The following is a 12059-nucleotide window of genomic DNA, read 5'->3' as shown; positions in this document are numbered from 1 at the left end:
CTGAAATGTCATGGAAGGTAAAATAAAGTTTTTAACTGTGGCAGAGATTTGTAACCCAAATGTCAAACTAATCACTCAGTCTGTAACATGTTATACGCATTTAAGTTTTTGTTTGTTTGTTTTTTTTCCTGATCAAATAGCCAGAAGCTGACACGATCTGTACCGTGTGAATTGCCTATAAAAGAATAAACTTAAGACAGGACTTTAAACAGCCCTGGCATGGACGTGCCATGCAGTACCATCATAATCAAATTTTCACCTGAAACAATTCATTAACTTGGAAATAAAAGTATTAAGTGTTTTGGAATTTTCTTGATTATGAACTCCATTACAAATAAATAAATAAATAAAATAAGTCATTCCCAATACGTTTTCAAATATCAACAGTCAAAATGAGAGTTCGGTTTTTATTGGAAAGCTGACTCACGGCTCATAAATCAATCCAACTTACCCTAGAAGACACTTGTAAAAAGTCAATCAAAACATCTTCAATCGGAACATGAGGCCATTCGACCATAAACTGAAAAAAAAATATGCTCCGATCGAAAATCGGTAGCAAAAGCAAAATCAGTTTCACTTATTTCTTGTCGATCAACGCGATCCGAGATTTGCGCAGTATGTACTCCATGTACGAGGTTGTTCGGTAAAAGCAAGCCGGATTTTGATTTCTGCGGCAAGGACGGCTACACGAACTTTCGGAAAAAGTCACAAATTAAGGGGTACAAAATGCAACATTCTTCACGCTCACAGTGCAAAAAGGAACTTCAAATACCTGTCACGGAGGTCGCTACCCGACAGGCTGCGAAGTGCATTCTGGGAGCTGTAGTTTTTCGTCATCATTCACCATCGTGTTTGTTAGCGTGCGCTTCCTTTATATCACTAGATCTATGAAGTCAGTTCGCATAATGAGGAAGTAACAGTTAGAATCTGGATTAAATAATTTGGAAAAGATTCCCGCTTCTAAAAACGCTAGAAAGAATGTTAAAAGTGTGTTGGAATTAAGAGCTGATTAACAATCGAACTGTTAAAGTGATCAGAAACAATATTTTTCATTTATTTTGGGGGGGATTAAAACGACATTTTTAAATAAATCCAACACAAAAGTGCTTATGACGCAGTATTCAGGCATTGTTTTAAACAAACTTAACTATTGTGAAATTTTATCACGAATACAATAATAGTTTAACTTTCTGAATTACACTCCAAAGTTTTACGATGATGTAAACATTTCAGTTTTTCTAATCAATACACTATTTAAACGTTTCCATACACTTGAATGCTATAACATTTTCTTTCTTTTTTTCTGAAGCGCATAAATTATATGATTTGCTTGACTGTTAAAATCAAAGCGGAACAGGATACCAACAGATCTGTTTTTCCTCGCTTACTTACATACAATCTTAAATATAAAAATGCCAAAGTGGTTCATCAAAGCAATGCCATATAGTGGGAACATTTAATTAAAAAAAAAATGTGCACGAAGGTTTTAGAAAGAACGTTCATTGAATTAGATCTGTTTCTCCGTAAATAGCCATGAATAGATAACAGATTTATGAATACCAATGGCTCCCTGATTTTAAAAGAACACTTTTCTTGCTGTATACAATAAAGCAGATTAAGTTAAGATTTTCTTGATCTGTCAGTATCCTGCAGGCAGCTGCACAGTACATTAAAGATTTCTGTTTTGTCCACTTATTACAAACCTTTTCAAACCCAATGAATCAAAGAGCACTTCCCAGAATGGTTCTCAAGGAACCACACAAAGTACAATTAAGAAGGAATATTTTTGAGAATGAACACACATGCATACATCACCAATTTAGTTTGTTTCCAGACAGCACTGGGGCAACTTAGGAAATATAAGAACACAAGCAATTTGACAAATGAGAGGAGATCATTCATCCCGTCTGGTTCATTTGTTTCGCTGATAGATAAGCAGTCCCAGTATCTCATCCAGATTCTTCATAAAGGTTGTCAAAGTTTCTGCTTCAGCTCCATGTCTCAGTAGTTTGTTCCAGATTCTCACAACTCTTTGCGTAAACAAGAGCCTCCCGGCTTCAGTCCTAAATGCACTTTCTCTTAACGTCCACTTGTGTCTTCGAGTACATGATCTGCTCTTAAACTGAGATTAATACCACGAATAGCAGTAGCATAAAAATAACCTGCAAAACAGAACTGTACAGGAATATTGACTGAATCAAACAGTAATGTGGGGAAAAAGTGAAGATGGCAGCAGGGCCATCAGGCCCCTGGGCAAGGCAGTGCACTGGGGCCCCTATCTACACAACGACTCACAGGAATAAAAATGTAAATGGTCGATAAAATTAAACATTTATATATATATATATATATATATATATATATATATATATATATATATATATATATATATATATATATATATATATATATATATATATATATTGTATTGGTACTTCCAACAAAATCAGTGTCTAAACATTAACAAACATGCTTTACAGCAAAGATTAATCAACACAAACATTTGCACAATATAACATGAGCCTTGAAAAACACAAATATTTCAACAGATAAATGACACTGAATTGGTAAACCATACAGACGGAGATGGCACAGTACAAAATGACTATGAATTATTTATTATTAATCAAGTGTTCAACACAAACATTTGCGAAATTTCTTTGCAGAGAATTGAGTTGAAGTGATGTTAACATATATGCTTTTACGTTATGTCGTGCGTGAGATCCGTAAACATACATGCACGTGAGGCTGCAGAGGTGACCATGATATTAAATCAGAGGCCACTTGTAACACAATAACAAATTTTTATAGTTTAGTATAGTATAGTATTTACTGACAACAAGACACAACATACATAGATTAACATGGGACCCCTATGCTCGTGGGGCCCCCGAGCAATAGCCCACCGTGCCCATGTGTTAAGACAGCCCTGGATGGCAGTATACATATAACATAAGGTAGAATTAGACATAAGCCAGCAGGTGGGTACAGCACAGGGCATGCAACATTGGGTTATTAAGAGTCCTACAGTGACTTTGTGGCCTTAGGGAAGAAGCTATCCCTAAAGCAGGTGGAGCGTGTGCTGTGGCTTCAGGAGCATTTACTAGAAGGCAGAAGTGAAAAGAAGGAATGAGATGGATGACTGACTCAGACATCTGTTGGAGTAGATGGAATGAAACTGTGGAAGTTCAACTCCAATAATTTTAGAAGCAGTCCTGACAGCCTTTTGGAGAAGCTTGTGATCATGGAAAGCAAAGTTTGTGGCCAGATGAAAAATACTTTGAATCATGCAGCTGTCAGCTGAGTTTTCATATTGCAACCCTGGTGGTTTCTGGGCTGCTAGACAGACTGCAGCTCTTTCTGTAAATAGAGAATGGCCAATTCCTCTTTTATGTTCCACACCTGCTTTGCACGTCTTGCCTTTTTGTGACTGATGAATAAGAAAAGGGGACACAGTTGTGTGTCATTTATAAGTGGTGGCAGGATTTCTTTTAAACGAGTTGGTGTTAGGTGTGAAAGCAGTAAAGTCCATTTTTGTGTGTCTCCAGCCTCATTGTTTGCTTCAGCTGCAATGTTAATTTATATATATATATATATATATATATATATATATATATATATATATATATATGTATAGTATATATGTGTGTTAATATACATACATACATACATACATACATACATACATACATACATACATACATACATACATTATTGCAATATAGGAAGTCTTTAACAAAAGTACACTTAAAATTAAACTAGTCTAAACAGTAAGGAAAAATTTTACAGTTTTTTAGATCATCTGAAGTGGGGTCCTTTCAGAGGTTGCTTTCAGTAAACGCGTGTAAAATAGTTTTCAAACAGTATTTTTTACAAATTGCATTAACAGTAATGCAAACATATAACAGCCGAAATGATAAACTTACACTCATCAACAGAATTTAAACATTATATTAAAAGAAAAAGTTTAAAGACATTTTAACATACCCATTAACTTCCATAAAACGATCTCTCAATCGATCTATCACACAACCCTATAGTGTAGTTCTTTCGTAAAGCCTTCAACTCCCATAATGCTCGACGGGTGGCCGCACTTCCTCCCTATCGTTTGATTTCCGATGGCCTCCATGTTTTGCGACTAGCGAGGAAAAAAGCTGTGAAAACACAAAGGTTTGCGAATAATATATTTATTGTATTTTACATGCTAGTAAACAACATTTTTTTTTATTATATGTGTATTTAGTAGCAGCTTGAGTATGTATATATTTTCCAAAGTGCAGTCTTATATTTTTCCTGGAATGGAAATATAAAATGGCCTGGTAGTTTTGACACCCACAGTGGCTAGTCCTTGTGTTGTGTGTTCACGGCGAGTTTAAAGCACAGTTAATACAAATACACATATTATCTGAAATGCATTCTTTATTGTATATTGTTTACGGTAAATTAGACATATATTACATAATTGCGGAAAATGTGTTCCTGCTTGCATTATTTTTTGTAAGCATTTTTTCTGTGCATTCATTACTTGAAACGCCGAGCAATTTTGCTGCTTTTTACGAGAAGCAATCACGGTTAAAACTGTGTGCGCACTTTTATCCCGAATTTCGTAGTTCTAAGCGTTTGGTTAATTTCTACGACATGGCGGCCTCCATTTATTCTAATTATGTTTTATCGCCCGCTCATCCCAAAATACATGATCTGAGATAATTTTTAATCTATTAAATCGATGATGCATGTGCTGCTTCTCTTAAAAAAAAAAAAAAAAAAAAATCATAGGGTGGGCAGCTATTTTCTTTGAACGTGGCCTTACTGAGTGAGACATTTCATATACAATTAATTACAGTTAAGTTTATAGACATCCCGAAAATTGGATTTACTATTTGGATTTAAAAGATGATGTATCTCTTTTTGATGTGCCATAATTCGTTAAAAAAGAAAAAATAATCTAATTTGTGACATGCGAAGGAAGGCCAGTCTTCTGTACATTGTAGTAGTCCATTCATCTGGATAAACGTTAAGAGTAACTTGTGTGTACACTTTTCACTAAGGCTGATTTTAATGACGTCTATCAAAAATAAACAATCTTATGTATTTTTTTTTTTTTTTTACCATTATCTCCTTTTGTTTTATGTTACAGAATCTGCATATTAGCAGAGTAAATTCAAGGCATCAATAGTTTTCCAAAATATTGTTTGCTGAATTGGAAAACCATGTGGGGTGGCCCAAGATTTGGCCCCAGAGGACCCCCTTTTCGGTAAGTGATTATTTTAGACAGTTGTGCATATTTTACATATGGAATCCACCCGCAATAAACAGAAAATTACTGAATATTACATAGTGAATGTAAGGTGCTGATTTGAAGAACAATTTGTGTAATGGCAAAGCTGAAGGCATCTGTAAAGGTACAGGTTAGAGAGTACTGACCATTATGCCAGTCTCCAGATTTGATAAACCGTGGGTATGCACCAATGTTCATCCATAATCATGTAAATATGAATATTATTTTATATTGCCATTCTGAAGTTTGTTTTTTTGCGTATTTAATAAATACACATTTTGTGTATACTACTAGTCAAAATATTTGGTCACACACGGAAATGTGTTTTTAATCAAAATTGATACCTAGATTTTTAAATATAGCCAAGATATTAGTGTTTCTGATGGATATTCCTGCTAGAAACAGCTTTTTTATTTAAGCCCTATTTACTTCAGTGTCCTAAAAGTCACCTCCAGTAGAATATCCTTGATTAATCATGTGTAAATACTAATTGGTTATTAGAGAAATCTTTGTGATTGCCTTAGCATTGGTTCGGAAATGGATAAAATGTTACAGGTCAGCTTATATATTTTTCTTCTACAGATTGAGAGAAGAGGACAAAGTGGATCTAACAAGGATAAAAAATGAAGGGAAGGCTCAGATGCACAGCTGCCTAAGAGGATAAGGACATCAAAGTCTGTAGTTTGACAAACAAATGCCTTGACTGTCTTTTAGTTGGCTTCTTCCTTAAATATGCAACAAATGAAAAGATGACTCTGGGATGATGACCATAATAAATTTTTCTTGTTGTCTTCTGTCCAGTTTCTGTGTTTATTTTGCCAGTTTTAATATTTGTTTTTTTAGATATGGCTTATTTAAAACCTCTACTTGTCAGGCCATCATCCCAGAGTCATCTTTTCTTTGCTGCAGAAGGAGGAAGCCATCCAAGTATCTTTAAGGTGCATGCTTGTCAAACTACAGACTCTGATCCCCTTATCCTTTCATGCAGTTGTCCATCTGGGCCTTCACCCCCACCCTTTTTTTTCTATCCTGGTTAGATGGAGTTTGGCCTCTTCCCTCGACAGTAACAGACGCCTTTGTTTGAAATCTTCAGTTTCTTTTGCTATCTGTCACATGGAATGACCTTCATTATCCCAAACAAAACAATAGACTGTCATGTTTCTTGATTCATTTTTTCCATTTTGGCTACTTTTGAACCCAAAACTAAACTTTAATAATGCTAGTCTGTTCACTTGAGTTGCAAGGTTTCAATGATGCTACTGCAATTAAAGATGTTCTTATAATAACCAATTAGCATTTATCCTTAACTAAATAGGTATGAGCTAAGCGAGCTGACCACTAGGACACTGAAGGAATGGCTGCTGAAATTGAGGCTTTGCAGTCATATGTGAAAAATAAAATTTGGCCATTTCAAATCATAGTAGCAATTAGAAACATTGGTAAAATCTTAGCTGTCTTTATAAGTAATTTTAAATTTATGTCAGAAACATGGAGATTTCTGGGTGTGTCCAAATGTTTGACTTGTACTATATATGCATACAAATTATCTTATTCTTTCGGCAGCTCCTGTTAGAGGGTTGCCACAGCAGATCATCTTTTTCCATATCTTCCTGTCCTAATCATCTTGCTCTGTTACACCCATCACCTGTATGTCCTCTCTCACCACATCCATAAACCTTCTCTTAGGCCTTCCTCTTTTTCTTTTGCCTGGCAGCTCTATCCTTAACATCCTTCTCCCAATATACCCAGCATCTCTCCTCTAGGCATGTCCAAATCAATGCAATTTCACCTCTCTGACTTTATCTCTCAACCGTCCAACTTGATCTGATCCCCTAATGTACTCGTTCCTAATTCTGTCCATCCTCGTCACACCCAGTGCAAATCTTAGCATCTTTAACTCTGCCACCTCCAGCTCTGTCCCCTGCTTTCTGGTCAGTGCCACCGTCTCCAACCCATATAACATAGCTGGTCTCACTACCGTCCTGTAGATCTTCCCTTTCACTCTTGCTCATACCCGTCTGTCACAAATCACTCCTGACACTCTTCTCCACCCATTCCACCCTGCCTGCACTCTCTTTTTGCATGCAAATTATAATGTGTATAATGCACATAATCTATTTGTGTATATATTTACACATGCACAAACTAGTTTTTTGATGTAACTTGATATAAACCTGAATGTATGTGTGTAATATATATATATATATAAATACATACACAGATGTTTTGAATATTGAGACACATTTTTTATGTAAGAGGTCTTAAGTAAATGTGAAGGGATTCATCAAATGAAAGTGTACATGGAAGCCTTTTTGTTCTAAACCACTGAAAAGGAACATATGTTTGTAAACTCACTTTATTATAGGGTGTTTATTTTTGCAATTGTAAATTGTATTAGGTTTTTTGTTATTAAATATATTCTTTTGTTCTTGACAGTGGAAATTTACAGGGTCCACGATTTTCTGGGCAGTGGAGGGGAAACAGACATGATAACTCTGAAGGTCCAATGCATGAATTTAGAGGAAGAGATGAAATGCATCATCATCCTCGTATGGGCTTCAGACCTGATCGGCCTCCAGTGGATTTTCATAGAAGAGATTTACCCCCTAATGAAATGAGAGGAAGAGAAATAGAACCAGTTGATCCAAGGGGTAGGGAACCTATGGATTTTAGAGGCAGAGAACCCATAGATGTTCATGGGAGATATGACACACCGATAGAAATGAGAAAAAGAGAAGGACATCCCCCTGATTTCAGGGGCAGAGGAAGGCACCACCATGATGTTGGAAGACAAGGGGAGCCTGTTGGTATGCGTAGATTTGATAATCCTCCAGATCTAAGAGAGAGACCACCCAATGATTTTAGAGGAAGAGAAGTTGTTCCTGTTGACAGAAGGCGCCTTCCATTAGATATTTTGGGTAGAGAAGGACATTCATCAAATATGAGGGAGAGAGAAATGGGTTTTGTAGACTCAAGAGAGAGACTGCCCAGGGATGATCAAGTAATGAATGAATTTGGTCTGGAGTTTGAAGGGAATGATGGTGGTAATTCGGATTATAGGAGAAGAAATTTGCCTCCGGGTGACTTCAGAGAAGAGTATGGTCCTGATATGGATTTTAGGAATAGAAATAGGCCTCCAGTGGAAATGAGGGAAAGAGATGCTGGGTGGAATGGGCCTTCTAATGTAAGAGGTGGCAAAGCAAACAACCGTAACTTTGGAGAACGAGATCCAACTTCTTTTGGTTATAGAAACAGGGAGGACAATGATTGGCAGTCACCTGGATATAGAGAGAGAGAGTTCCCTGACAGTTCTCATGAAAATGCTGAATTTAGACCAAAGGAAGGTATTCTTGGTGATTATCCAGAGGGTTCTGAATTTCAAAGCATGGGTGAAGAAGATGGAACACCTTTTGATTTTGCAGCTTCAGAGGATGCAGTGACAGATAGTGATGGGTGGAATAGACAGTGTGTAGAACCAGGTGCATTTGGGGGTAGAGAAATACCAGGAAGTAGTTTTAAGGATAAAACAGCCCATCGAATAGGACAAGAACAGCCGGGATTGCAGAATTTGAAAAATCAAGAAGTGTCGGATGAACGTCTGCACCAAGGGGAGGGTGGATGCTTTAGGGATGGAGCACTGGAAAAAGACAGTGCACAGTCTGAATTCAGAACAGCTAAATCTCCCACCTTTCAGGACTCAGTTAAGACCCCAGGAGGACTCAAAACCTCTAAGCCCTCAGAAATACATTTGGAGACAGCTGAAAAGAGGGACGACGACTATATGGACCAGGATTACAGGGACATTGATTACCGTCTTGCTTCCAATCAAGGCTATGAGTATGGCCAACAAACTGTAAATGAGCCTACTGACAAAACATCTCGATTTTCTGCCTCAGATGAGGCTAATCTTCAAGTAAGAGTTACATTTTTAGACATATGCTTCACTATCACATCTTTTTCAATGTTATAAAGTTTACTGATAGAGAAAAAATAAACGTTTGCAGTTTTATTTAGAACCTTTCAAACTTAAGTAAATTCCTGAATGATTTTTACATTGGAAACAGGTCTTGGACAATATGGAGTTATTAACATTGCAATATTGCTAGCCTTGACGCACAATATTATTTTTGTTTTGAGATGATGATCTGCAAATGCTTTCTTGCGCAAGCTTTAGAGAAAAGCATTTCTAGATCTTTAAAATGGTTAATCAAATGAAAGGAATGAAAAGCTGGTTTATTGTTTTGTTTTTGGTGGTATAATAGTGACAGGCTCATGTTAGGATAGAATGTTAAGGTGCCATGGAAAAGGCATCTGATGACAGGCCGGCACCTGCTAACCCTTGGCAAGGTATTAGCATTTTCAAGTCTTAATGCTGCTTTGAAGCCCATTGCTATGTTGAGAGATGTTTTTTCAGGAGAAGACTGTCCTAACAGTTTCTTCATTAGTGACTAGTAGGCTTATACTGATGAGCAATATCAGTGGCAATCAGTTATTGATTACTTACATTGCCAATGGACTTTTCCTTTGCTGAGGTTTTGAACCAAGCGATTAAACATGTTTTATCTCAGTTGTATACAGATATACTGTAAACGCATCGCATTTACTTACACTAGGAAATTTTCATGTTTCTTAACAGAAATCTTCAAATCTGAGTAATGTTTAACTTGCTAAATGCAAATTAGCAATCTGTCAACCCCCTCTGTTGTGGGGTTCATGGTGGTAGACGTCATGTTTTGATAGCCAATGAAAGTGGCTGTTTGCGACATATGAAAGGGAGACGAGAGGCAGAAGATGTTGCAGTTGTGACAGCTCAGGCCAATGCTATAACTTGCTGTGGTCAGTCTGGATGCGTAAGCAGAACCAAGAATGGCAAGATGAACTCCTGCTTGAATCATTCATGACCACTTTTGGTGCCTCTCAGTCTCCTCAAGCGTGGTTTCACATTTTTCAGTATTTGCAAAAGACCACTGCCACTCAGGCTGCTGAGGAGAAAAGACATGAGATGTGAAAAAAGTATTCTCGTAAAAAATGTGTTGCACCTTGCGTAGTGGCTTATTGCCACTGCTACTGGCTGTAATGTCTTATCCAGTCTCCTTTGACATAGATTATTACAGTGAAAAGGATGCCACCTAATTTAGCTCCAGGCTAATTGTTTTGTACAACTGTGCTATTTTGGAGGAGCTGAAGGTGCTGACATATTTGGGTTAGCTAGAAAAATATGTATTGTGCAAAGCGAATGTAATTTATTCACATAGATAATGCAAAACAGGTATGGCACCATTGTGTTCCTCTCACGCTGGCCTGCTTGCATTTTGTGCTTTTTGTAAATTTAGAAGTGCCAATAAATAAAGCCTAGTGAGATTTGGTACAGAGTAGATAGATAGATAGATAGATACTTTATTAATCCCAAGGGGAAATTCACATCAAAGCAGAGTAGTCTGCTGAATGCTGAACAATGCAAATGATGGTTTGAGTTTGTTGTGAATCTTTCACAATAAACATTCCTGCTTACTTAACAAATACCTTTGGTTAATTCAATTGGCCCACAATCCACACTTGCTTTGAAGGCAAAGAATTTCCAGATAAGTGATGCTGATTTTTTTTTTTCTTAGCCTTCCATTTGCATATCCGTATTAAACAAGGATATTTTTGCACCTTGTTACAATGTTTGGCAGTCAGCAGTGAGGACATGCAGTGGCCAAATTGAAAATTACAGGAATTGCAGAAAAGCAGTCTTGGATTTTCCAGTTAAAATGGTTGTTAAACCTCAATAAACCCACCCCCCCAAATAATGTTTATTATTAACGATGAATAACATGAAAATTTTACATATTGCCCAACCCTAGCAAATAGTTTTTGCAGTATTATTTTTTTATAATAGCTATCTTTCATATGTCCTTTTAAAATTTTTTTAACAGATAAGCAGAGAATTACTATAATTAATGGTATTTTTTTATTATTAAGTTGACTTTTCTAACAGCTTTTGTTTGCAGATTGATCAGAAATATGACATATTTGTTAATGTGATAAAAAGTTGAAAGAAATATTTGCAATGATTTTTCAGTTAGTAGCTTTCTGCATTCGCCCTATTAATAAAAAAACAGAAAATCCTTTGATTTGTTTATTCAGTAATTTTTTGGGTGTTACTAGCTTTATAAAGCCTTTGACAATGAGATCATTGAATTATTTGTACTACATTACATGAGCAGGATAGTAGCTTGTATCCATAAAAACAAAAAGAAATTCTAGACCTATTGATGAACACTAGTTTAAGATAAAAAAGACATTACTAGGGTGCAGTCTCTTTGTCACTGTGTGTTCAAAGTGCTTTTCAGTGACTGCTCTTCAACTTTTGTGCAGCAATAAATGTGCGCTATATACACCATTTCTTGTTGAATACTTCCAGAGTATAACTTGCTTATCACCCAATAGCCTTATGAGAGAAATATAACATTTCTTTGGAAAAGACTAATAAGCAGAATGCTTAAAAAATCACAACTATTGGAATATCCATGTCCTTAAAACCAAATGTAGTATGTTTTATGTAGGCATTTGTAGATACTTTTCTACATTAAAACACATTTTAATCAAAGGCATTTTCTTCAGTTGTAAATGATACATTTTTATTTTGTATGTGTATTTTTGTTTCCCCATTATGCTTTTGAATGCTAGGACCAAGATTATCGAAGTGATTCTGTTAAAGAGAAGCCCAACAACATTCTTTGTATCAAAGGAATTCCAAAATCTGCATCAGAGGACCAGGTTTGTATTTTCTTACTGA

General features: G+C 36.2%; 2 protein-coding genes across 4 annotated transcripts in view; one reads left to right on the top strand and one right to left on the bottom strand.

Moving 5' to 3' along the window:
• mon1a (MON1 secretory trafficking family member A) overlaps window positions 1-795 on the bottom strand; it is a 45220-nt gene extending 44425 nt beyond the window's left edge. Inside the window, exon 1 of the mRNA XM_028824613.2 lies at window positions 452-795. The gene's annotated coding sequence lies outside the window, so the exon portion shown is untranslated. The remainder of the gene's footprint in view (window positions 1-451) is intronic.
• A 3286-nt stretch (window positions 796-4081) lies between these two features.
• The window catches only part of LOC114669058 (RNA-binding protein 5), a 50871-nt gene continuing 42893 nt past the window's right edge, over window positions 4082-12059 (top strand). For all 3 annotated transcript variants that reach the window (XM_028825175.2, XM_051921419.1, XM_028825173.2), the window contains exons 1-4: window positions 4082-4170; window positions 5138-5254; window positions 7715-9191; window positions 11951-12040. In XM_028825175.2, coding sequence (XP_028681008.1) covers window positions 5211-5254; window positions 7715-9191; window positions 11951-12040 — 1611 coding nt within the window. In that variant the 5' untranslated portion in view covers window positions 4082-4170; window positions 5138-5210. The remainder of the gene's footprint in view (window positions 4171-5137; window positions 5255-7714; window positions 9192-11950; window positions 12041-12059) is intronic.

Source organism: Erpetoichthys calabaricus, chromosome 18 (genome assembly GCF_900747795.2).
Source record: "Erpetoichthys calabaricus chromosome 18, fErpCal1.3, whole genome shotgun sequence".
NCBI lineage: Eukaryota > Metazoa > Chordata > Cladistia > Polypteriformes > Polypteridae > Erpetoichthys > Erpetoichthys calabaricus.
Note: the sequence above shows the minus strand (reverse complement) of the source record. Positions and strands in the feature narration are given on the sequence as shown.